The sequence below is a fragment of the Nyctereutes procyonoides genome, unplaced genomic scaffold, assembly GCF_905146905.1.
Source record: "Nyctereutes procyonoides isolate TBG_1078 unplaced genomic scaffold, NYPRO_anot_genome, whole genome shotgun sequence".
In the NCBI taxonomy this organism is placed as follows: domain Eukaryota; kingdom Metazoa; phylum Chordata; class Mammalia; order Carnivora; family Canidae; genus Nyctereutes; species Nyctereutes procyonoides.
Genome location: NW_026575035.1, coordinates 88,585 through 115,497, shown reverse-complemented (window position 1 = coordinate 115,497; position 26,913 = coordinate 88,585). Strand labels below are relative to the sequence as shown.

Sequence of the window (26,913 nt, the reverse complement as noted above, 5' to 3'; positions counted from 1 at the left end):
AGAAGTAACCCCCCATCAGTAATAGTTGCTGAGGCCTTCTCGAGGGCCTGGAGCTAAGTTTAAGAAACACAGTCTTGCCATCTCAAAACGTAGGGGACAGAACGAATAGAAAGGAGAGGAAAAAATCCACCACACCACTTCAGAAATATAAAGTATAAGGGATTGGGCATGACGAATATGATTTCTGTTGGGCTGGGGGCATCTAGGGAATCTTCCTCAACCTTTAGAAGGAACAGGCCAGGCCAGGCAGAGAGGAATCCTATTCTGGTCGTTAAGCCACACTAATTGTTCTTAAAGGAATCTGAAGCTCTGTGCACGTCATTCAAATTCAGAAGGATATTAAAGAGGAAAAGAGATGAAAATAAGGTACAGAATTTTTAAACACGTGCTAGAATCGTGTGCCTTTTTATGGCATGACTGAGTTTTTTTTAAAAAAAAAAAAAAAAAAGAAGGGCAAGGTATACGGAAATAATTCAGAGGTAGATGGGGAGAAACCTACGTGCAGGGGTATGTTCAGAGCTCCTTTGCCACTCCGTTAAAGGTTTTCGAGAAATTTACCAAGACAACTTGACAGACTTTAGCATTTTTCCTACAAACAGTGTCTCACTGCAGAGATGCATACAGTACCAAGCCCAACAGAATAAATGAAAGGACACACGAGAATAGAGCCCTGATAAGTGAAACAAGTACAGAATTATTCAATCGAACAGAACACTTTGAAAAAAAAAAAGCTAAAGATGCATTAAAAAAATCAATAAAAATCTAAGTTCAACGCTATTTAAATCTTTACAAACGCCGTTCAAACTTTCTAAATCGTCGACGACACCTAAATGATTTAATGATTCTGATTTGGCGCGCCTCGAAGTACCTCTGTTCATTTGTTGAAAGAATCAGCCTTGACTGCAAACCCTTTCGACCCCCTGAACTGCCTGTTGACAGCGATTGATGTGAATCAGTCTCACCAGGAAGGCTCCTTCGAATGCAGAAGGTTCTTATAAAGTGCCACTTCTCCGTGATCTTCCTGATTGGAGCCAATAAATGAATCACGTTTCCTTCGCAAAAAATTCGAAAGATCACCATAGCAACAATATTCCGTAATGACCAAGGTGGGCCCTGCAGATATGTAAGAGAAGGTGAAAGAGAGGTGAGCTCTCTAGACGACCCTGCGCCCTTTACATAGACTCAGGGGCCATCATGACCGGTTTCATTCAGGTTCCTTGATAAGGCAGATACTTAGCAGGCTCGGCAAAAACCAGCATTCTGAGGAGGACGACTCAACAAGTAAGCCTCCTCGTACCCCTCCCTAAGCGAGGTCAGGGCTCGGGGCCTGGCCTGACCTACATCCAAGTTACCAGCTTCCAACAATATCCTACAATCATCATAATTTCCTGCACGAATCCTTCCATCCACTTCGCTCTGCATCAGGGCTTCACACCCTCTCCTCATGTTATTATGGAGATGACGAAGGGCAGAAAGTGCAGCCTCAGAGGAAAACCAATGGCACGGGGTGGCCAGCTGAGATGACCCTGGAGAGGGGGAGCACCTGGCACGCCGGGACACCACCTGCCTTCTGAGCACCACCGGCCACCGGTGTTTCCGGGGCTGTAATTAAACCTCACGCTGCAGCTCTGAAGCCAAGAGGCACCCGATTAACTTGGGCAGGAATTTTTGCCAACAGGTCACGATGTGGAAGCAACATTAATGGGGGCTGTTTTAAGAAGTAAGTTAAGCCGTCAACTTGACTGCGAACCTCAGTACATCTTGAGGAATGGCTCATTCTACACATCTCTGTTCCTTTAGACCAAAAGGTTTTCTGGAAACATCGCAGAAATCCTTGAGGGAAGGCTCTACCTCAGAATTGCTTCCAACTGGAAATTTACTTTTTTTTTTTTTTTTTTTTTTTTTTGCCGAGGTGAAGTGTTTTGTCTCATTTGGTGTGTACTGGAGAACTTGCAGGCTTCAAGGTCTATCTTTAATTATGGATAGTGACCCTTTAGTGACTAGATGTGCTCCGGTAAAATAGCTTGCAAGATAAAAGAAAAGTTTTCTGGAGGAGATGAGAGGTTCTCGAGGTACTCAAGAGGTTGATGCTGATACAACGCCCATGACAGTAACTAGGGCATGTCCCCATGGTGATAAAACTCAAATATACATTCTTAAGAATGGCTTTTGGGGCAGGGGTGTGAAACATCTACAAGAGGTAACAACCCGGGTAAAAATCTTGCAGTAAGATATAACCAAGCACTGTCGCAATCATATTAAGATCTCCCCTCTTTAGATAATTCGAAAGATGACGAAAGTCGATTTGGTCATGGCCCTACCTCCAACGGTGCATGCTCCAAGAAGATTCACAATATTCATATGATTACCGAGGTAACTCAAGACTTTGAGCTCAGACATTAGGGCTTCTTGTTCGGTTAAATTGGCATTTGCTAAAATCAGAAAAAAATCTCATTTTAGCAAGAAGCAAATCTGGCAAGCCAATGTTGAGGGCATGCAGCCACCTGCAGAAACTTACGTTTGAGCATCTTAACGGCAACGGTCATGGCCGCATCTGACCCAGCCAGGCCATATGCAATGGCTTCAACCACTTTCCCGAAGGCACCAGCACCCAAAGTTTTCCCTGCAGAAAGGAAGAAAAGACTAAGGGGTGGTGGTAGGACCAAAGGAGCATCTGGGCAATTTCAAAGTCAACAATCGAGGAATTGTTAAGGAATTAAGGACAAATCCAGCTAGAGACATTTCTCTATAAGGTGCTTTATGCGGAATCTATCAAAAGTGATGGAACTTCACAGAAAATACTTATTGTCTCAGTTGGAACAGAACAAAGGAAGCTAATGGGGTTCCCTAAAGTCCCTGTTACACGTGCACAAAAACGTTACATGGAAAGCCCCTGTTTCATACTGACCAAACCTCAGCCTGTGTCTGGGAAACTCCCATCTGTGATCGTAAGGAAGCTGTGTTGGGTCTACGTAAACATAATTGTTTCCATTGATCTCCCCAACAACCCTCCACTGTAGTTCATACATGGGTTTCTGGTGGGGGGAGAAAAGAGAGACAGATCATCTTTTAATGATAACAGTTCGATCATTATGGCACTTGGGGCAGAGAACAAATGAATGGTTACCTGTAGATATTTGTAGGTAAGAATCATCACGATAATGCACATGATTCCAGCTGCGGTCACAAAGCCAATCAGCAAAGGTGTGAACAGGGTGTGGGAATGGATCTGTTCTAAAATGAAAGGGGGATGCGGAATCACAACGTATTAGCAGGGGTGGAGCTTCATGACAACCACCTGACCCCAAACTCACCCATCCCCCGCCTTACAGACCATGGCAGGATTCAAAGCCAAGGGCATCTCATAAACTCCTTGCCTTGCTAATACTACCTTCCTCTGGTTATTCAAAGGGATCTCTCGAAGGAACGACCTCAAACCAGACTACTGTGCAAGTTGAGATTTCTGTAGCCCACAGATAATTCTATGGCTGTTTTGTCAATGAAAAGCAACATAATAAGTGAACTTTGTATTTCAGCTAAATTCCTGCCTTGGACAACTTTAAGAAGTTTCCTTTACGGATAGTTATATTTTCTTCCTTGGGCTTTCCTGTATTTTCCAGATTTTCTACACTGATGAGAATTTCTTTTACAACCAAGAAAATATCTTTAAAGTGTTCTTTTCATTGCCTGAGGGGGAAAAAAAAAACCTGTGATGAAGAACAACGTAAGACTCTTCCCCTCGTTACTCAAAAACCGGGAGTATAGCACTTACTGGCACACACCTTTGCCAACTCAAGAAAACAAAACCAAGCGCTGGGAATGTAGAGGCCCAGCTTCTTTGTCTTCCACCTTCATACCAACTCATCAATGTATCCACAAGGATCATTTAACTTAATGTTCAGAGCTAGTCCCTCATGGATCAAATCTGGCAGACACGAAAGAAATGGCTCACTGACATGACTTCATAAAAGGCAACGTTAACTTTCTCGTATAGCATCCGGCAACGTGTTCAAACACATGATTTTCAAGGAGTAAAATTAAAATTTTTAACTGCCCTAATTCTGGTCATATCTGGCTGTGAGGCAAATATAATTCCCTATTTTCTTTCCCCGCCCCTTTTCAGTAGGAATGACTGGAAATACGCGATTCACTACACACACACACGCACACGCACACGCACACGCACGCGTACATACCTACGTGTAAATATACATGTATGTGGTTGAAATCACTGCGTACGTGTTATCAACAAACTAGTACAGGATGAAACTTAGTGAGTTTGATGACAGCATGGTATAATGTGGAAATTACCAGAAATGACTTGGTCATTGATGGGATGGACTTAAAATCATGATTGATGTGGCCGGCAGAGCCTAAACGTCCCCTTACATTGGATCAAAAAGAAATATACCTTCGCCATTACCTTTAAATGCAAAGTTAAAAAAGGCAGAACTCCTGCCTACATTGTTGTAAGCCCTACACTCGACTGTGCCATTGTGCTTGAAGGCACTATAATCGATGGAGCTCTGAACCACTAGTTTTCCAGACGGTGACAGAGACGAGTTTTGCATCTGCACATCCATTGGCCCAATAGGGACAGAACATCTAGAGGGAAGAGAAAATAACAGCCCGGATTTACTCTAGGAAAATCAATCAATCAATCAATCAATCAATCACATTGGAATGGGCATACGTTTAAAACTAAGGGAGTGGGTCATGATCAGAAATGTCCTTTTTCAACCAAGGGTGTGAGGATGCATGAGCACTCCCCTGGCGCTGTGAGCAAGAGAAGCAGGGCGGAAAGGAAGAAATGGGGAGTGAGACAGGAGTTTGAATCCAGATTCAAATACCTGTTTGGTTGACAAGCTACTTAAAACCCTCCAGGACTCCGTTTCTACAGCTAGAAGGTCGGGATGGTAATACCCACTTTGGAGAGCTACGGAAAGGGCTGGAAAGGAATGGAAGAAAGGCAGCGGGCACACAGTAGGCCTTTATAAAGTAACTGTGAAAGGGTACATGTGTGAGGGTTGACAAGAGAGCTTAGAGGAGGAGAGAGTTCAAGTCTGCGAGAATGAAGGCAGGTCAGCCCCCCAAATCCCAGCAGCTGAGGTCCTGATCCAGGTTTTAGAGGGAGACAGAGGCCGGACCACTGGCTTGTACTCCAGGTAGCAAAGCCCATCCATCAGGGGCTGGACCCCCAATTTATTTTTTTTTATTTTTTTTTATTTTTTATTTTTTTTGGACCCCCATTTTAAATCACGTCCCCCATATACCTAATATTTTTCTATTCCCTTACACCTTGCTTGGTTTTTCTCATTAGCACTTACCTGTTTATTTCATCTTTTGCTCACCTCTCTCTACCCATTAGATATGAACTCACAAAGCTGGGACTCCGAGGTGTGTTTGGCTCACTAGACCAGGGTATGGCATACAAGTGGCACCCCATAAATATTTGCTGTATGGAGAACAGTAACTGCTGGGGTTACTTCCACTGTAGGGGCTTTTCCAGGGGCCCCGGGTCCTTCTTACTGTTCCCCGAAGGAAACATTCCACTAAAACGCCGCTGAAAACAACAGTCCTACGTAACCTCTTCCAACGTGCTGTGATAAAAAGGACTATTCTGTGAGAAATGAAATCTCTATTATTATCCTGACTATTCAATTGTGATGTTACACTGGGCTTTTAAAAGCCCGAGCGCAAAATAGCATTTGATGGATAAAAACAGCCATGGTGACCCCATTTTCATCTCCAGGTAATGTGAAAGGACCATTTAAGGCTTAAGTGCAGATTGGAAGGGAGAGGGAGCACCCTGCCGGATGTGCTCTGCTCAGGGGCCGGGCACCTAATCAAGGAGGAAAAAAAAAAAAAAATTTAAAAACCCGCAGCTTACAAATGCCGTATGTATGTTGTAACTGCACGATCATTACTTTTTGGTAACTTGGCAATTAACTTCGAGGCAATTTTTTTTTTTCATGAAAACTACAGCCACATCTCCCACACACGTTGCCTCCTGTGTACAGAATGGAAATCTAATTACTCTGTCCTGGAAAATTGCTTTATCTACCTGCAGGCTAGAAACTGCACGATAAATCCAGAAGATAACCACCAAGACAGAGAAGTAAGTCACTCAGTAATCATGTCTCAGCAAACAAAATTAATGTCTACCACGAAAAATATGGCAATTATGCCCCCCTTAAGAAGCCACATGGGTAGGGAAAAAAAGGATAATCAAACAAAGCTTTAAAAAAAAGAATCTGGGATCCCTGGGTGGCGCAGTGGTTTAGCGCCTGCCTTTGGCCCAGGGCGCGATCCTGGAGACCCGGGATCGAATCCCACGTCGGGTTCTCGGTGCATGGAGCCTGCTTCTCCCTCTGCCTATGTCTCTGCCTCTCTCTCTCTCTGTGTGTAACTATCATAAATAAATAAAAAAAAATTAAAAAAGATTAAATAAAAAATAAAAAATAAAAAAAAGAATCGGAAAACCTATCTGAAGTTCAACTACCCTGCTGTCCTTCCCTCGTGCACGTTAAGTAGTAGCCAAAATAATCCCCTCACCTCTGCTCAGCTCCTGGACAGAAATACCAATCTACCGCGGGCTCTGGGAATCCTGCAACCACACACTGGAGCATGCCATTCGTGAGACTTTCGAGGGTCAGGATTTCTGGCTTTGCTGTAGGAAAAGAGAAATGGCCATAGGTCAGGCTGCCGGAACACCTCACCAAGGCTCCCCTCCACGGTTTCCGAATCCTTAGAACTTTCTTGAGTTTAAAGAGGACCCTGAGGGGACATAGTCAAAGGGGAGCATCGGAACCAGTGATGGAAGGCACAGGGAGGCAGAAGCGAGGGTCAGACCAGGAAAGGGTTTCCCCCCGTTTAGAGCTGCCTGGCTCCATTGTGGACTGTCCACACTGCAGGTGACAACTCCCTGTCTGGGGTCGAGTGAACGGAGGTGGGGTTCGCAGGACCCCCGGCCGGGTTTCTGCTTCCAGTTGGGGGGTGGTGGGGGCAGAATTTGCAAGACTGCTTCTAATCCAAACTTTAGGATTCCAAACTGTTGTGAAGGTGGAAATCGTGTTTAAGGTTCTTGCCATCAGACTTTCAAATTGCTGAACCTGTCATAGAGAATTTCAAGTTATGGCACAGACTGGGATGGATAAAATTAAGAGGAGTTCTAGGAAATGGGAAGCCCCCACCCACCCACCCACTTCCCCCCTCCAAGAATGTCCTCTTTTTCAGGGGTGGGGGCAGAAGGGAGTGGGTGGAAATAAAAGAACTGAATCACCCTATTTACGGAGAAGCCAAAACATAAGAGTAAAATACGATACGGGCTTTTAAACTCCAAATTTGTATTTCAAATGCAAAATATGGACAGAAAATTTTAAGAGGAAGCCAGCCCAAGAGTTTTACTCACATGTCTATCTATCTAAACCTGTATATAATCCCTGAAAAAGTAGGTTGTATGAGCAGGCATGCTCTGATTTGACATTTCTGGGGAACGACAATAATCAACTGATATTCATCCAATCAAGGGTGCCTAAAAGCACTGCAAATTCTTGAGGTTATTCTCTAAAGTGAAAGGAAAATGAACTTATTACATTCAGTTGTTCTACAGGAAATGTAAGTGAAGGGGTCTAAGCCTTGGAGAACAAGTAAGCCGACCTGTAAGGATCCGATGGCAGGGCCGGGGATGCGCTCACCCTGGCGCTCACCCTGGATCCTCAGTATGACATCGGACACAGAATGGGATGCACCCCACTGTGTGCTGGGGGGTGAAGGGTGTCCTGCCGCCGGCTCCCACGTTTACCAATAAACTGTCTCTCCATCAAGCCTCCTTGTGTGTCATGTGGGAGTAACAACAGTCCCCATTTCACAACGATGCTGGGACAATCAAATGAGACGGAGCACCCAAAGGAGGAAGAATGCTTCGCAGACACGAGACAGTTTTATTAACCACTAATTTATTAATGGTTCAGCTATCATTTCCTATTTCGGAATACCTACCCTCTCTGGTTAATCAAGTTTGCTACCCCTCAACTGTGTTTGCCACCAGGAATATGCTCTTCAGTGATCCAAAAATCTTCAGAGAGTGTGACGATGAGTGTTTTAACCCGACGCGTTGGGAATCTGACCTTGATTAGTTTGCAGCTGATAGCAAAATTGTGTACGGTGAGAAGATAGGGACCGACAGATCGGAGGCTCAGGAGTGTCTTTCTTCAAGGGAAGGGACCACTGTAGAACCACCTCCCAGCACCTCACCTCCTTGCAGGCAGGACGGCTTGGCGGGGATCGGTGTCCACATGCGTGGCACACCCACCTGTCTCTCAGCCTGGCCCGACGCCTGGGCAGGCCCTTTGGCAAATACACACAAAAGAGTGGCCCTCCAAAGCGATCTCAAGGTAGGGGCATCCTTGAGAGTTTGGATCCAACGCCAGCTTTCACAAATAGAGCAAGAAGACGAGCCATCGTCTTGCGAAAGTATCCGTCTGGCAAGTCTCATTTAATTATCATGGGCAACTGTGTGATTGTGCTGGAAAGTAGGACAGAACACAAAAAAACAGAGCAACTTTAGGAGAATGCTATTTGCTGAAGACGGCAGGCGCCATAAGGCAGGTCTCTCTGGACTCCATTCGAGCGTCATCTCCTGTTCCAAGCCATCCTCAGCTCTCCAAAGCCAAGTTGGTTGGTCGCTCCTCCCTCTTCCCGCAGCATGCGAGAGCACCTGACACTCTTCCACAACCTCCTGGGCTGCCTCCTCCATCAGACTCTACGTTCTCAAGGGCAGAACCACATCTCCCTGATTGTACCTCTGACTCGGAGCAGAGTCTGACCTGCGGCAGACGCACAGAGGAAGAGCTGTTTGAACCACTAAGTCCCCTCTAAAAAACCAAGTTCCTCGGAGTCCAAGGAATTCGATTAGAATCCTAAGAAGGGACCTGGGACAAGAGCCCGATGCTGACTTTGCTGTGCTAGGGGCTCTATTCCCACTCTTACAAGAAGCTATCCACACACCTACCTGGCCAGGTGAATTCTTCTTTAACACGGAGATTGTAGGGGAGAGGGGAGGTCTACACAGAGATGGCAAAGGTAATGGGATAGGACTTAGACTGGAATCGAGGTCCTAAGATGATTCCCTCCCATCGACATTCCTTTTGTCACCCATCCTTCCTAACCCAAATGATGAGATTTCTTAGAGTGGAACTAAATATTAATTCAATAGAGAAAAAAAAAGGTTGAAAGGGAACCTTAATATGTTAACGATGGTTACCTCTGGGTAAAAGGATTATGGATAGTTTCTACTTTATTCTTTTGACTTATTTTCTCTCTCTCTTTTTTTTTTTACGGTGAGCGTGTAGCTAATAATGAACCAATAAAACATTTTTTTAATTAAAAAAATTGGAACAGCTCAAAATCACATAATCAATTACATTCAGCTCTGGCTACCAGTGCTCAAGAGCCAAGCCTTCCAGCGTGACGCCTGGTGGCAGTTACACAACGGCCAGGGCTGGCAAGTGGTGCAGTCCGGCTGGCCTACTTGTTCCCGTGTGCTGGTTAACTGGGCAGATTTTTACCCTACCGTCTCAGGCCGGCTGTAACCCGAGGCTAGCAGAGCAGCTTTGTCCTGCTGGTCCTTAGCCTGGCCAACCAAGCCCAGAAGGTCTCTAAACATCAATGTGTGTTCGAAGCACTAAGAAAATAAAAACTAAAAAAAAAAATAGACATTTTTGCCCCCTACCCCTACTACCCCCATCCCAGAGATTCTAAGCCAAGGATCTGACCCAGCAACGCACCTTTTTAGTGGACCTACAAAAAAGACCCTGACTGGGGGTAGGATGAGGGTGAGGCAAGAGAAGCACATCAGGTGTGGAATTTAAGAAGGCACTCACCCTCCTCAAAGTCTTGCAAATACAGGGCTGGCTCCTCGAGTGAGCTCTTCCTTAAATTCTGCACCCCAGGCGCCTCGCCCTAATCCCAGTCGTGTCCCTGACATTGGTGATGACAGACCTCATTTTGAAAAGGCTAAATTACACGAGTACAGTTTCAGCTCTACATGGCAAGTTGCGCCACGAAAATGTCTGATGCATGAAGAATGAGCTAGGTATAAATGTGATTCCTAAAAATGAAAATCTGGGCTCATCTGCATTTTGTAAGTGCCTCAATGCACCGTGTAAGGCATTAGATATGCATTTTGCTTTTAAAGACACATGACTGCAATTCTCCAGGTTAAATCTGAGCTGTGGTTTCTGAGATATTCGGCAATCGGCAGAATACCAAATGACACGTCCCCTAATTCCTCCCAGGTTGGAGGTTTGGATAAGCCTAAGAGGTGCATGCCTTATGTATTTGCTGCGGAGATTAAGAAAATAGCCTTTTCTCCTTTCAAAGCGTTGGGGGCCTGGGTCATTCCAGCGTCTGCAACGACACTGATCAACTTGTCGGCTGATTTCAGAGTGCTTACGGCTCTACTGAGAATTTACGGCTCGTGCAATTAGAAATCCTAACCATTTGCTGATTTACCCCAAAGATATGTGATCTTGAAAAAATGCTCCTTCTCACCACCATCAGGTCCAGACGGGAGGCAGGAACAAAGCACATTTTTAAGACACAGCACAGATAATAAGTGCTGGGGTGCGGTGGGAGGAGATGCACGAGTCATTGCTGGGGAAGCATTTCTGAGTTGAGCTCCCCTCTTGCCCCTGAGCGCCTCGACCAGTTCCTGCTAATAAACCACACTTGCCCACACTCTATAACCAGCAAAGAACATAGACTGAAGCCTCCACCAGCAATAAAAGACTAAATGAAGAGGGATCATAGGATGCATTTTGTTTTTACGATTGTGGGTCTGCTGTAGTTTTAATGGCCACACAGCAATGCTTTCCAGCAATTTGGCCCTATTTGGGCCTGGGTCAAATCTACATTCCAGCCATAACACTGCTATGAAAAAGGAACTGAAATCAGCTAAAACAGGACTATAAAAAATTTCAGATTAACTTTCACTTATATAAGGCTATACTTAAAAAACAAAAACAAAATAAAACTGGAATAGATGTCCTGAGATTTAGCCCCGCTGAATGGATTCAGGCTCCATGCTGGGCAAAGAGCCTACTTAAGATTCTCTCTCTCTCTCTCTCCCTCTGCCCTTCCCCATCCCTCTCTCCCCTTCTCTTAAAAAAAAAAAAAGATTGTTAGAAACTGGCATATGGGCACTTTGATAGAAGTTTAACAAATGAAACAAAACTTCAATTATAGTTGCCTGTATCCAGCGGTCTTTAACAGAGTTTTTACTATTAAAAAAAAAAATCACCCTCCTAACGCAGTGACATTCTAAACTAGGAGTAAGCTAACTTTTAGGGTAAAGACTGAGGTGTAAGCAATTTCGGCTGTGTGGGCCTTAGGGTCTCTCTTGCAAATACTCGACTGTGCCACTGTACCACAAAGGTAGGCAGACGTGCAAAGCCATGCACAGCTGTGCTCCAATAAACTTTACTTATGGACACTGACATTTGAATTTTATCTTCACGTCTCACAAAATCTTCTGATTTTTTTCGACCATTCGACCAAAAATCTTAGTTTATGGGCCCTCTGAAAAGAGGCTGCAGGCTGACTCCGGCCCTAGGACTACAGTTTGCCAACATCTGTTCTAAACAGCCAGTAAAGATCTCCTAGTCCTGAGATTAAGTTAAAAAAATTTAAAAAGTGATACAACTAACTGCACAAAGCCTTGCCCAGCCAGAATCACGATGCTCAATTTACAGGGCACCACTGCCATGTGACCCAGACACGCAGAGAGCAGATGTAGACACACACGTGGAGGACTGGCATGTGATATAAATGCTATTTCTCTATTCAGTAAAAGCAGTGAATTCATTTCCAACATAATTCAAAAGTGGAAGGCAAGGGTTATTGCCATAAAACCCATGGAAAAATCATGCACCTATTCTCGGGTTAATTTAAATTTACACTAAATTATAGGTGAGCCTGGATCCACGTATAAATGAAGGGAGCTAATCTGATGTAAAAACATATATGGGCTCAGATAGCAAGGGAACTTCCACAGAGTCTAAGTTCCACTAACACGAAGGAAGAGTACTCACACCGTCTTTAGAAAATTATGCCCCAATTCAGGGTCCATTCCTAGCAGACACTGACACAGTCACAGAACTTAAACCTGTTTCTCCTGCTTTTCTACCATAAGCACGAAATGATGGCCAGACCACACCAACAAAGGGCCTAACGATCTAGAGGGGTTTCCTGTTCTCAGTTTCGGCCTTTAACTAGATCCTCCAAATTAGCAATACACCCCACCCGACCAACTTTCTCATGATACACGAAGGAAAAAGAATACTAATACATTTCCTAAATTTTTTCAGAACATAAGAGAATCAAAGTAGACTTTAAAAGTAGGTTGCAGTGATATCCCTTTTTTCTTTCAACTCAAATGTCTACAGCAATTCTTGCAGACAGAGAGATCTTCATTATGAGAAGGAGATATTAAAGTGTCACATCAAAACAACACTCATAACTCCAAAGCATTTAACAACAAAAACTCATTTCAAATTCAGTAACAGAATCTGAAAAACAGAGCTCAGACGCTGTCAGGTATCACAAATGAACATGCACTACCTATAAAAAGATTAATATAAAAAGACAAGAGACTACTTTTACATAGACTAGCAACCATACTAAGAAGACCTGAAAATTATTCCTTAATTTAGAACTGCCCCAAAAGCCAGGAGAGTGAAATCTTCTGTGACATATGTTTAAGACATGGGCGAGCATGAAAAATAATGACAGATGATAACCTTATTTACTGCCAGGCACTTAAGCTACGTCACTCATTTGAGATTAAACAAGATAATTATAAACCTTAAATAATTTGATGGGTTTCTTTAAAACCCCAGTCAATCATTTGTGACCCATCCCATACTATACAATGTCTCAAAACTGCACCAGATGTGGGTTTAAAAAAATGATGCACTATCCATGCAAAAGGACACCAAAATGAGGTTGCAGACAGGTATCTCATGTCATGGAAAGGTGTACTCAACGCATTCATTATTCAGCACCAAAACACAAGCTCATGAAGCATTAGGACCTCAGTTTTGTAAAAAAAAAAAAAAAAGTTAACAAAAAATGTTCACAAAGAACATATACAATAAGGGATATATTAAGGAACAGTATAAAATGTAAACCAACTTTAAGAGGCACAATTAAAATGTGCTTCTTGCTTTTGCTTATTTACTTTTTCCAGTTTTTCCTATCCTTTGCGTGACATTTTTACAATAAGAAAAAACTGTTTTAATTTAAAACTGTTTTATGTATACATATGTTTGCACTAACCAAGCTACATTTCTGGTTACTGTGATAGCCTTACAGCAAATTTTCAAAAGCAAGTAAATCAATCAGAAAGGAGTTCTATTCAGCACTGGTTTTATTTAATGTTTAAGAATTCCAGTCATTTGGGGGCACTTGGGCGGCTCAGTCGGGTGAGTGTCCGACTCTTGATTTTGTCTCTGGTCATGATCTTGGGGTCGTGGGATCAGGCCCTGGGTGGGGCTCCACACTGGGCTGGGTGTGGAGCCTGTTTGGGGCATTCTCTCTCTCTCTCTCTCTCTCTCTCTCTCTCTCTCTCTCTCTCTCTCTCTCTCTCCCCCCCCCCGCCTCTCCCCACTGCTCATGTGCTCTCTCTCTCTCTCTCTCTCTCAAAAAAAAAAAAAAAAGAATTCCAATAATTTAATATTAGAGATTTAATAGAATCCACCTAATAGGGGGAAAAAACACTAAAAAGCAAAACCTCTTAAGCAAAACTCAATGGTCAAGTGTGTTAGTCATAAGCCTTATTAAAATGTTTAGCCTCAGGGATCCCTGGGTGGCGCAGTGGTTTGGCGTCTGCCTTTGGCCCAGGGCGTGATCCTGGAGACCCGGGGTCAAATCCCACATTGGGCTCCCGGTGCATGGAGCCTGCTTCTCCCTCTGCCTATGTCTCTCTCTCTCTCTCTGTGACTATCATAAATAAATAAAACGACTTACAAAAAAATAAATTTAAAAAAAAATAAAATAAAATGTTTAGCCTCTAATGCAAGAATGGTTTGGACACCCAAATGTTTGAAAGGTCCTATCAGCCCTGAAAAAAAGGGAGACAGATGGTAGAAAACATTTCTTCCTCCCAAAGAGGCAAGGTTCTAGTAACTCTGTTCTCATCTCACAGGGATCATGAAAGACACAGACCCAAAGCCCCTAAACTGAGCAATCCTTGAAGGCCAGCCCACATTACCATTTAACCCTGGGTGAAGGTCCCTGAGGACTTCCAGCCAGGTGGGTGACTCAGAGGGCTGGCTGGCCAGGGGGTCTAAGCCATCTATTTAAGTGGCTGACTTGACACATCTGCCCTCACCTTTGGCAAATGTGCCACTTTGTCTGCGGGGTGTTCCCCTTCAGAGTGGCTTCTCCCTAGGAGGACAGATTGAACTATGACCAAAACTATATAAAAGGCAGCCCAGATTTTGCAAACGTGGTCAAAGAGAAACTTTCTCATCAAGAGACCTCACTCTGGATGATTTATTACTTTGACTGATACGGGCACGCTGTATGATCTAAAAATAATTGCTCATACCAGACAGGATGTTAATTACATGATACGGTGATTTAGAAATAATGCATTATTTAGCATTTCCTTAAATCGTTTCAACCCACTGTTAACACTGCCGTAAATGAAGTAGAGTCAGTGACTTTGAAAGTTAATTTGGTGTACTTCTGCAGTCATTTTGGATAGCCGATCTAGCTTAAAGGACATGTGTTCCACATAAGCCCCATGGTGAAGGGCAAGCCCCTGACTGAGTTCTCTCTATATGCTTGTCCTCCCTCCCTTCCTGTGACCACCCCCTGAGCCCCCCCCCCGCCCCCCCGCCCCAGTACCACAATACTCTGACTCACCTGGCGAGGTTTGTCATTAAAGGGCAGACCTTTAAGACTTGCCAGAGTTCTACTTATGGCCCCTGGATACCATTTACCTCAAATTTTAGATTCACAAAACTGATCTTGGAAAGGTTACCCGATAATGTGTTCAAGAGGCATTTTAAGACTATGGGTGAATAAAAAAAAACCAAAATGAGGTGATCACCCACACCGTGAGCACACGTAGTACCAAAAAGATAAGAAATAACAAACGTTGACAAGGGCACAGAGAAAAGGGAACCCTCGTGCACTGTCGGTGGGAATGCAGACTGGTGCCAGTGCGGAAAAGAGCATGGAGGTTCCCCCCAAGAAATTAAAAACACAACGACCATATGATCCAGCAAGTCCTACTTCTTGATACATATCCTCATGAAACAAAACTACTACCTTGAAGAGAGATATGTACTCCCATGGTCACTGCGGTGTTACTTACACTAGCCAAGGTATGGAAACAACCTAAATTTCCTTCGATGGATGAGCGGATAAAAGAAAATGTGATACACACAGACACTGGATTATTGTTCGGCCTGAAAAAAAAAGGAAATCCTGCCATTTGCGACAACAAATTAGGTTGGATAAACCTAGAGGGCGTTATGTTCCATGTAATAGATAGAGAAAGACAAATACTGCATGGTATCACTCAGATGGAGTCTTTAAAAAAAAAATCAAATTCATTGAAAAAGAGTAGAAAAGTGGTTGTCGAGGCCTAAGGGATGGGATGGAGGAATGGGGAGAGGCATTAAAGGAATATAAACAGGTGTAAGACAGTAAGGTTTAGGCATCTAATGGATTACATGGTGACTATAGTTGATAACTCTGTATTACATAATCAAAATTTGCTAAGAAAGTAGAGCTTAAATGTTCTCACCAAAAAACAAAACGAGCACCCCGCCCCCCAAAACCCCAGAAAATCAAAAACAAGAAGGGCAAACATAAACACGTGAGCTGATGTGTTAATTCACTTGATGTGTGTGTGGGGGGCAGTTTTTTCAAAATGTTTACATATATCAAAATCATGTATACACTTTAAAATCTTATTTTTCCCAGCTTTATTAGGGTACGATTGATAACATTATAAGTTTATTAGATCTTCTTAAAACCATTCCACAGGGGAAAAAAAAATCATTCCACAGTTGTGAGAAAACAATTGTTTTATCATATTAATCATACTTTCCACCATCATGTAGGTCACTTCAGGGTTCACATGGGGCATTTAAAATTACATGTCAAAATAAACTCCTTAAAGATGTACATTACTAACATTTAAGTCCACTGCAACGTTTGAGATTTAATCAAGAAATAGTGGGTGGGGAGGGAAAAGGGAGAGTGGATCACTTAGAGTTAAATGTGCATTTGGCCTTTTATGTGTCCTGGATCTGGTAAAAACCTCAATTGTGTGACATTTATTGCAAACAAAGAGACCATAGGTTTCTAACCAAGTATCATAGGCTACATATAGAACCTTGGTGGTGTTGGTTTTTCTAATACCTCTAAGAATTTTAGAAATAGTAGGTCCCATTAGGAAAGCACCTTTATCATGTATATTATGTCATTGTAGCTAAATATATTTTTTTAAAAAAGAAAACAAGAAAGCACGTTTGGGTAGCCCTATAGATTTTAGAACTCTTTCCTCCCAATTTTGATCTGCAAAGGAACCAAATGGCCAATTTCACCAAAGATCTCAAACTTAAAAAAAAAAAGATTTTATGTATTTATTTGAGAATGAGTGAGAGAGACCACCGAGGGAGACGAAGAGGGAGAGGGAGGAGCAGATTGGTCACTGAGCGGAGAGCTCGACGCGAGCTGGATCCCAGGACCCCAAGATGATGATCTGAGCCAAAAGCAGATGCTTAACCAACTGAGCCACCCAGGTGCCCCTCACACTTCTTTTTGGAACTAAGAACCTGATTTCTTTTTCTTTTAATTCAATTTTTTAAAAGATTTTATTTATTCATGAGAGACACACAGAGAGAGAGAGGCAGAGACACCAGCAGAGGGAGAAGCAGGCTCCCTGTGGGGAGCCCAATGTGGGACTCGATCCCAGGACTCCGGGATCACACCCTGAGCCAAAGGCAAACGCTCAACCACTGAGCCCCCCAGGAGTCCCAGAACCTGATTTCTATATACATCTTCAATAAGTAGGGCAAGGGTGATTATAGTGATGCAAATTCAACGTTTTTGTTGTTTGTTTTTTTTTTTGAATGAAAACTCCGCCCCACCTTCCCCCCAGCCAAAAAAAAAGTGGGGTGGGGGGACACCTGGGGTGGCTCAGTTGGCTAAGAGTCCTACTCTTGATTTTGGCTCAGATCACGGTCCCAGGGTCATGAGATTGGAGCCCCGCTTCAGGCTCCGTGCTGGCTGTGGAGTCTGCTTAAGGTTCTCTTTCTCCCTCTTACTCTGGCCCCAACCTCAACTCCACACACTCTCTCTCTCATTCTCTCTAAACAAAACCAAAACCAAAAAAAAAAAAAAAAAAGAAAGAAAAACCCAAAAACTCCCATCAGTTAGTTTCCACTGGGAGTTCTGCTCAAAAACAGCAAACATGTCATATAGCTCTTGCCCTAGAAACACCACCTTTAATGCCATGGGGCCAACTAACAGACCCCTGTAAATCATAGCTTGGTTAGAGGAGTTAAAAACAGACCTAAAACACTATCAGGTTTAATACGCTACACATTTTTCTCTAACACAAACTGATAGAACATGGTATTTTTCAAAGCCTCCCACACAAGCAATTAAACACACACGCATACGCATGTACACGCACATGCTCAATGTACTCAAATCCACATGTGGAGTTTCTAAAACAAATGAATTTTTCAACGATCAAACATTTAACCATTCCAAATCGGGGATTTTCATAAGCATTTCTCCCAGTTGAATCTATTAAGCAATCATGCAGCAATGTCACTGAGGAAAAGTCACTGAATTTCTGCACTAATATCATGCATTTATTATTCTGGTTTTTATCAATTCTAATTTTTGCACAGCAGAATTCCTTCCCTCCTTGGGGCTAAGCTTATTTACAGAACAAATCACACAGTGGATCTACTTGGCTCAGCTGAAATGTTACGTCAAAACGGACACAACCGCTCCGATTTTAAATTTCAAAACTATTTTTACCTTTTGATTTTAAAGTGTAACATTAGAAACCTTATCCAATTAAAGAAAAATCGACAAAGTTATTAGCTGACTTCATCTGTAAAGAGCGACTGGACACACTTCGCAAGAGGCAGATGTTTTTTAAGTTTCACACAAAAAATACCACCTCTGTCAAAGCGTGTGGAGCTCAAGAAATCCAATGTGTTAGGTAAATGCAAGAAATGCCTTTTGTCAGTTAAGGGTTTATAACAAACTGACAGCAACGAAAGACTTCCTGAAAAACTTCACCTAAGTGGGGAGACACTAAACCACCCTTATCTGTGTGCCCAGTGCCATGGAGCAGCTGTTCATCAGTTGATGCTGGGTGGGCATCTGAGACCTGGGCCCCCGAATAATCAAAGTTCTGCCCCAATAGGGAATCCGCCCCTCCAAAAAAAAAAAAATCATCTGGAAAGCTTAATGTGGTTCCCTATCTAGTTTCAAAGAGGCAGGGTTCACCAGCAGAGGTGACTAACACCAATCGTGCGGGATGGAAAATGAGCCTGGTAAGTAAAATTGCAGCAATTTTGTCACCAGAAAAATGGGACTTCAGAGACATCTTTGTAAGGTCAGTGACCCACAGCCTCCTTGACCTTGAAGCCAGGGAAAGACAGATGCAAATGGCACTGAGCTTTATAAAATTCCCCGCTCCCAATAGGGCTGCAGTGAGGCCTGTGGAGTAGGCCGAGGCCATGGTCTGCTGTTACTGGTCCGCAAAGAGGTGAGGTGCAGCTGACAAGAAGCATTTAGCAGGAGCATCCGGACAGTCTATCTATGGAATCTCCTTAAAAAAAAAAAAAAAAAAAATTTTAAACTTGGGTTTTGCATACATCATTATTCTTATTCAATTCACTTTCCTAGTGATAGGTTCTTACCGTATTTTGTAGCAAGGATTGATCCCGAATAACTTGGAAAATTAAAAAAAAAAAACAGGTCCTTTCCCATAGACAGTTTGAGAAGCACTGCACTAGAGCACCCAAAAATCCAGTTTTGGGTGGATAATATGCATATTCGGCTCGTAAGAATACTGATTTACCTGTAATCGTCTCTTAAGTTACTTGAATATTGAGATTTTTCAGAAGCAGGTAATTTTGCCCATGTGCGATATGCTAAGCTCCTCTGATTAACATCTGAATTAATCTAGAGCTATTTGAAATGCAGGCCAATGAGATACCATATAATCAACACTGTACTGAGGAAGGGAGACGTTAATGAGTATGATTCCCTCAAAAAAAAAAAAAAAAAAAGCTAAGTTCTGTGGTCAAACAAGTTGAGCTGTATACCCCATCCCACAGCCTCCTCCTGGCACATTAAGAATCTTGACAAGGTCTGTAGTTAAGAAATTCGTCTGGCAGGGGATGCCTGGGTGGCTCAGCGGTTTAGTGCCTGCCTTAGGCCTAGGGCGCGATCCTGGAATCCCAGGATCGAGTCCCAGGTCCGGCTCCCTGCATGGAGCCTGCTTCCCTCTCCTCCTGTGTCTCTGCCCCTCTCTCTCTATGTCTGAATAAACAAATAATAAATAAATAAATAAATAAATAAATAAATAAATAAATAAATAAATAAATAAATATAAATAAGTAAATAAGTAAATAAATAAATATTCTTAAAAAGAAAGAAAGAAATTTGTCTAGCTCCACAGATATGATTTTAAGGATCCTGGCAAGGTCTATAGTTAAGAAATTCATTTAGCTCCACAGATATGACCCTCTTGTTCTTGGAAATGAGGACAGAGTTAAAAGTCTCCAGATTAGGAATCCAAAGCCTTGAGTGTCACTTTTCTGTCTTCATCTGCAGCTGGATCATGCTACCCCTACCCCGTAGGGCTGAGTTGCAGCACCAACGAAGTAACTTGTAAAATGACTTCACAGAAGGTCAGCTCTTTGAGGACAAGAAACTGGCACCCCTCCTTTGTTCCCACAGCCCCTCCTGCACCCCACACACACACACACACACACACACACACACCACCACGAGCACTCAGCACAGTTACTAAGCTATCCCCTAGGGAATGTTCCAGATTGTCTCCTAATCCCTCACCTCCCAACACACACCCAGGATGGCTAATCCCAATGGTCCTGTTGTTGACCACTCCCCTGGAATTCTGTGTCTGTGGAGGCCTCCCATCCCCTGGTCCCCTGGTCCCCTGGCTGGTGTGGTGTGTCAGACACCTGCTGTCCTTCCTTGGATGTGCAGGTGGGCCCTAGAGTAGAGCCAGGAGGGTGCCCTGCACGGAGCAGAAGCCCCCCAGCTGGCGAGCATGCTCCCTTGGCCTCAACCTCTGTGCAAAGCCATTTCTCTGAGATGCTGCAGGGGCCACAGTCCAGCAGGGCAGGACTCAGGTGTTCAGGTTCCCACGCCCAAAGCCATCCTCCCGCCCAAACCACCTGCTCCCTCTCCCACAGTCCCCACATGCTTTGCAGGAGGGTCTCGTTGAGCTGGATCGATACTGCATTCGTCTTAGTGAGAGAACAATCTCAACACAGATGATATCACAGCCCTGGAAGAGAAAGCGCCCTAACAGAGAACTCATGACGGAGCCTGATAGCATCTCTTGCCCAACTAACACCACAATCCAGGTCCTATTCAACCTCTGGCTCCCCATTTCAACAATCAATAATAATACATTCCCCCCCCGACATGACAGTTATTTTTGACTTCTCTGGCTCCTCTGTTTGCGTCAACGGCAGCACCCGGAATCCGAGTGACCTCTGCGAGGTCGCGTGGTCAGTGAAACGTAGGGCAAGGAATTGGCTTTCGTGCACATTCTTCCAACCACCAAACCACAGGGTCTTTGTTAAGGTCAAAATCATCATGAAACATTATTTACATAGTACACAACGAGCTCAGAGCCGCAGCCGTTCCAAGCACGAGCCCCAACTTAAAATAATAAAAAATAAAAAGATAAGGGACTGTTCGTTTTACTCACTGTTCACATAAACATTAAAGGCCACCGAAGAATTGACATCGGAATTGGACACTTGAAATGTGTAAGTGCCTCCTTCGTTCCCTTTTAATCTGGTTAGATGAAGTTCACTCACATATCTACAAAGGATAAAATAGAAAAGAAAAAACCTTTAGGGATCCCTGGGTGGCGCAGCGGTTTGGCGCCTGCCTTGGGCCCAGGGCGCGATCCTGGAGACCCGGGATCGAATCCCATATCGGGCTCCCGCTGCATGGAGCCTGCTTCTCCATCTGCCTATGTCTCTGCCTCTCTCTCTTTCTCTCTCTGTGACTATCATAAATAAATAAATAAATAAAAATTAAAAAAAAAAAGAAAGAAAAGAAAAGAAATCAAGCTCTCGCGAACGGCCTGCCTCGGGTGAGCATCTTGTCCACAGTTTCTCTTGGAAACACACGCCTGTGGGAGGAAGGACCAGACTAAGCACTTAACTCAGTATTAACAGGATCCATGTTAACAGATACGAACCTATAGGCATGTATTTAATTTGGGCCCAATGGCTGAGTGGGGAGAGGCTTTCGTGGCCTTGTGGAGGCCGCAGCCTCTTTGGCCTCCTGGCTGTCCTCATGCCCAGGTCCCCCTCTGCCCATAATCCTTCCCCGGTGTCCTGAACTCACCCACCCTGCTGCCCTATAACGCTGTGCCCCTGGCGGGGCCCCCAGACGAGCAGGTGCCCACGTGGAGGACCCTCACCTTCCTTCTTGCAAAGATCATAATCGCCCAATTCTCCTTTCACCCCCACTACTTCCTCCTGGCATCCTTTCCAGTATGTGCTATTCAAGCTTCTGTTTTCCTACCGGGATGATACTAGATATGGCTGTGTAGACTGAGCCCACAGGCCTGCCAAGGGAGTTCCCGACGTGGGCACTGGTGTGGGTGGAGCGCCCTGGGCAGCCCTGGACCCGTGTGAGCAACATACACAACCGCCCAGATATACGCAGGGGCCTCTTCAGACTTTCATCTCCTCTCACAATGCACACGCCCCCGAGCGATCCACTCTCACGATGAACTCCTTGCTGTTTGCTCACAGCTTTCAAATCCTTACCTCTGGTTCAGAGCTCTCGGTCCTCGCCTCCTCTACAGAGCTATTTGCATGCCTGCATCTCCCTGCCTCATGGGTACAGCTTATAATGATTCACACCTGCAACATCCTCCCAAGTCTTGCCCTTGGACACTTGGCCCCTTTTGGACACTGACTGCCTCTCTAGGTCTAGGGCTGATGAGTGACTGCCCGTGGGGAGGGACAAAAGCTCTGGAGAGCGCCCCTGAGATCAGCCTGCCAATCACCCATCCATCCTTTCTCTCCTCCTTTACCCTTCCTGTCCTGCTCTCCCTCTCCCTCAATGAAGCTCTTGACCCAGAATCCCTGTCTCAGGCTCTGCTTCTGGGGAACCTGCCCTCGATACTTCCTACCTGAATGTCCACACTCAAGAGCCCGTGGACATTCTCAAATTCAACCAACCCCAAAAACTCATGGTCTTTGCCCTCCCAACCCTTCCCCCTCCTCCTTGAAAGACATCACCTCTCACCCTCCAACGTAGCTGATAAATACAGAATCTGAAGGGGTATCTTCAGCTCCTACCTCTCTCTCCTATCCCCTCAATCGCTGAGTCTTACTAAAGAGGTAGCCTGGATACCTCCCGAATCCATCCTCCTCCCTCCAGCCCCTGCACCTTGACCCAGGACAGCCTCACCTCTCACCCATATTCCTACAACAGCCCATAGCTCTTCACTGGGGAAAAAAAAAAAAAGTCTACGAAGGCATCCACTTCTGTTGGCCATTTGACCTTGGTCAAGTTACATCAAGACTCATTTGTGTCTCAGTTTCCTCTTCTCAGAAACGACAAGAATAAAAGTGCCTGTCCATGGGGTTTGTGAGGACTGAAATTATTGACTTAATATATGGAAGGTACTGAGAACAGTGCAGCGCAGGCAAGAGCACCTGCAGCCTACATAAAGTAAGCTACTTTTATGCTTTTGCTTTGTAGTTTTTATTATTTTTATTAATTTTATTTTTACTTACTATTTTCATTTTATTTTTTACTATTTTATGATTGCTACTGTTTTTTGTTAGAAATGTCTTGAGGATCAAATGAGAGATGTGGGGGCGCCTGGGTGGCTCAGTCAGTCAAGCATCCAACTCTTAGTTTCGGCTCAGGTCATGATCTCAGGGTCGTGGGACTGAACCCCACATGGGCTCTGAGCTCAGGGAGGAGACTGCTAAAGTTTCCCTCGGCTCCTCGCTGTGTGCGCTTGCTCTTTCTCTCTCAAATAAATTAAATCCTTAAAAAAAAAGAGAGAGAGAGAGAGAGGTGTGATGTCATAGAACTTGGAGTTCACTGCCTGGACCAAAGCTACTGAATGAATGAGGCTTAGTTTTCATATAGTTGGTTGTTTTACTTACTTACTTACTTACTTACTTATTTTTTATTTATTTATTTTTTATTTTTGAGACAGAGAGAGAGGACGTATTTATTTATTTATTTGAGACAAAGAGAGAGGACATGTGAGCTGTGGGGCCAGGGTGGGAAGGAGCAGAGGGAGAGAGAAGGAGAGAAGCAGACTCCTCACTGAGCCGGGAGCCCAACTCCAGGCTTGATCCCATGACCCTGAGATCATGAGCTGTGCAGAAATCAGGAGTCAGAGGCTTAATGACACAGGCACCTCTCTTTTTCTGACAGTTCTCATTGTTTATTTTTAAAGATTGTATTTATTTAAAGATTTTTATTTGCTCATCTGAGAGAGAGAGAGAGAGAGAGAGCACAAGCAGGGGGAGGAGGAGAGGGAGAGGGAGAAGCAGACTCCCCATTGAGCAAGGAGCCCAACGCAAGGCTGGATCTCACGACCTGAGCCAAAGGCTTAACCCACTGAGCCACCCAGGTGGCCCTGACAGTATTTTCAAAAAGGTTTCAAAGCACTCACTTTCCTCTTTCCTCTGAAAAATAATTTAATGTGTCCCTAGAATGTGCCATTCCCTGCTTTCGATCATCCTCCATATCAGAAATGTGAAAACTGATGCACAGACTTTTTGTGCGGGTTTTAAACACAACACAAAAGGCAACACTGGCCTGAAGACTCAGGAAGGAGCCCCACACTTCCTCCTATGCCAGGTGTCCTCTCACACACTTATGGGCCACAAAAATAGGATCTGGTAAGCGAAGGGAAGTGGGGAGAAATGTCTAATCCCCAGCGCGAGGCTCTTCTCTTACCTGATATTACTTTCGTTGTCAGACTTGGGGTAATCTTCCCATTTATCAGTGAAGGTTCTGTTCATACAGATCCACTGCTGGTGCTCCGGTTTGGGATATGCCTCATATTCAACAATCAGATCCACATTCTCTCCATCATTTACAAATATTGTAGTACTCGTCACGGGGAAGATATTAATGAATCCTTTATCTAGTTATAACAGAATAAAACAGGGAGAAACTATGATCCACAACCACACAACAGAAAACACAGCTTCCCCTTTGGCTGTAAGGATAGTGGACTGGGGTCAGGTATTAAGAATATTTTGACTTGCCATTGTACCTTTTTTGGGTCTTTTTGCTCTTGTAGAATCACCGTCATAAAGTGAGAAAGGACAGCCCTCAAATGTTCATTCTCCCACCTGTCTCTCAAGCAACTCTCTTAAAGATCTAGCACCATCTTGTTAAAAGTCTTCTAGAATGACTGGACCTGATGCTTCTTAGGTCAAAAAACTTTGGACTAAATAGTCATACCCAGACTCAATATAAATGTGATGATATGAAGGTGTCCAAAATCAAGATGAAGAAGAGATCCTAATGGTCAGTGGAGATGTTGAAAGAACACCATTTAGTATTTGAAGAAAAATAAACATCCATCTTCTCATCACATCATGTATCACAGATGAAATGAAGGACAGCACCTTAAAAACCCTACCGTATTTTTAACTAAACAGAATTAACTCCTATCAAACTTCTAGGTGGGGAGGGGGAAGGGCAGTTTTCTAGGCTTTTTAGGAACCACAGAAGAAAAAGAATCCTAAAATCATAAAAAATCCCAAGAATCTGAATATATAAGCTTTTTTTAAATGTCTATATAGTAAAAGTAAGGTAATAAGAAAAAGAACATGAAAATATAGATGGAGAAATATTTAAACTAGTACTTAAAATAAGTCGTCACTCTTCACTTATTAAAAATAGCAGAACTTCAATAAAGCTGCTAAAAAATAAAGTATATCCATCCTGTGGAAAAATAGGAAAACTAATTTGAAGGAAACTCAATAATTTTGCAAGTGTGGTAAAAGTAGCACGCCGAATTACACACTGTAAATTGGCACAACTCTTTCAGAAAGCATTTAGCAATATAGATTTTCTATAATTATCTATTCTCCCATTTAACCCTGTAATTCCCACTTGAGATCCCTTTTTAGTGGATAACTACAGACCAAAGGAACAGCTATCCACCCTGGACATAATAATTTTCAAAATCAGAGAACTGGTTTCTCAAGCAGCCCTTAGAAATGGTTATATAATAATAAGATAAGAAAGAGTTTGAAAAAAAAAGTAATAAAATTATTGCCAATATTAGTTTTATGGCCACCATTTATGGAATGTTTGCTATGTGCCAAGAACTGCCCTATGCAGTTTAGCATACACTCTAATTAATAATTACGGCAAATATATAATTGTATAACAATACTGAAAGAGAACACTTAGAACTCCTAATTGACACATGAAAAATATCCAGTCCTGGAAAACTAAACGGTTAGCTACCCAAAGGCAGAGCCCAGATCGGAGTACAGGTTCATGAGAAGCCAAGGCTGGCCTCTTCTTACAGCAGCAAATTCCCTAGATTCTCTACTTTCAGTTCGAGAGAGAGAGAGTGACATCTTTTGTGTAACTGAAACCCTGCTGCGTGCAAAAATATAATCAATTTACCAAATCTTTAAAAACAGTTCTATCACATTAGTGGAAGGGTTTTCACATTTTATTCTTCCATTTCTTTCCCCAAATTTAAGAATTATAAAATTTAAAATTATTCATTATTTTTGGCACTACTCAGTTGAAAATGTTAAGGTCCTACATGAGTTGTCGTTCTAGTATTTACTGCCCTTTAGTTTCCTAGAGATTCAGAATAAGAAAAGAGTCCAACTGCACCAATGAAAAGGATGTGTCACAGATGAGAATAAAAAAATCATCCGGGTGAAAGATGGAGATGGAAACCACCACCCTGTTCTAATGCCTGAATCATAAATGAAGCTCCCTCTGCCATTTTTAAAGCAAATTTAGATTTTCGGTTAATTTTGAAGGAATAAATCTTTCCTCGGAGTGCTGTGTTACAGTTTCAGGTTCTTAGGGTCATAAATTGATCCCACACAATGCAAAATGCTCAAATATTACGGACCACAATATTTGCACTGAAATGAGTTCCCTCATCATCACCATACATAAAATACTTAAGTTCCTCCTGAGTTTCCCAGAGTCCTTTGGCTCAATATACTTTTATGTCCTTCAAATTCATGAAGTATCAGAATTATTCAAATCAAAGAATTCCATCAGGGTTGTTTTTACATAAAGTATGATTTTTTTCAGGTACTTCTGCATTAAGAAATTGGTGATGCATTAGTATTTAACCAGTACAAACGCTATGTGAGGTACTTCTATGAAATCTATTGCCTTTTCTCCTCTCTATAACCTCTGCAGTTAGAGGTAGGGTTTCTCATAAGAGAAAATGCAGGTAGAGTTAAAGTAGGCTGCATTCAAAAGTTGGGTGGCACGGCCCCAACTTAAAACCAGGTGGGGACCATCCCAAAGCCACTCCACATGGTATCCAAATTCTCCTACTCCCAGCCCCCAAAGAAATTACTTTTCTCTTTGTCTCCTCCTGTTCGTGTC

General features: G+C 43.3%; 1 protein-coding gene across 3 annotated transcripts in view; it reads right to left on the bottom strand.

The window, feature by feature from the left end:
• Positions 1-26,913, bottom strand: part of LOC129505409 (mast/stem cell growth factor receptor Kit-like) — an 83,384-nt gene that overhangs the window by 9,568 nt on the left and 46,903 nt on the right. For 2 of the 3 annotated variants that reach the window (XM_055318449.1, XM_055318450.1), the window contains exons 6-14: positions 24,262-24,451; positions 21,020-21,135; positions 6,556-6,670; positions 4,424-4,605; positions 3,128-3,234; positions 2,909-3,035; positions 2,519-2,623; positions 2,322-2,432; positions 963-1,113 (exon numbers count right to left, since the gene is read on the bottom strand). In XM_055318449.1, the coding sequence (XP_055174424.1) occupies positions 963-1,113; positions 2,322-2,432; positions 2,519-2,623; positions 2,909-3,035; positions 3,128-3,234; positions 4,424-4,605; positions 6,556-6,670; positions 21,020-21,135; positions 24,262-24,451 (1,204 nt within the window). Of the gene's footprint in view, positions 1-962; positions 1,114-2,321; positions 2,433-2,518; positions 2,624-2,908; positions 3,036-3,127; positions 3,235-4,411; positions 4,606-6,555; positions 6,671-21,019; positions 21,136-24,261; positions 24,452-26,913 lie in introns of all 3 variants that reach the window. The other variant, XM_055318451.1, reaches the window with a different exon arrangement.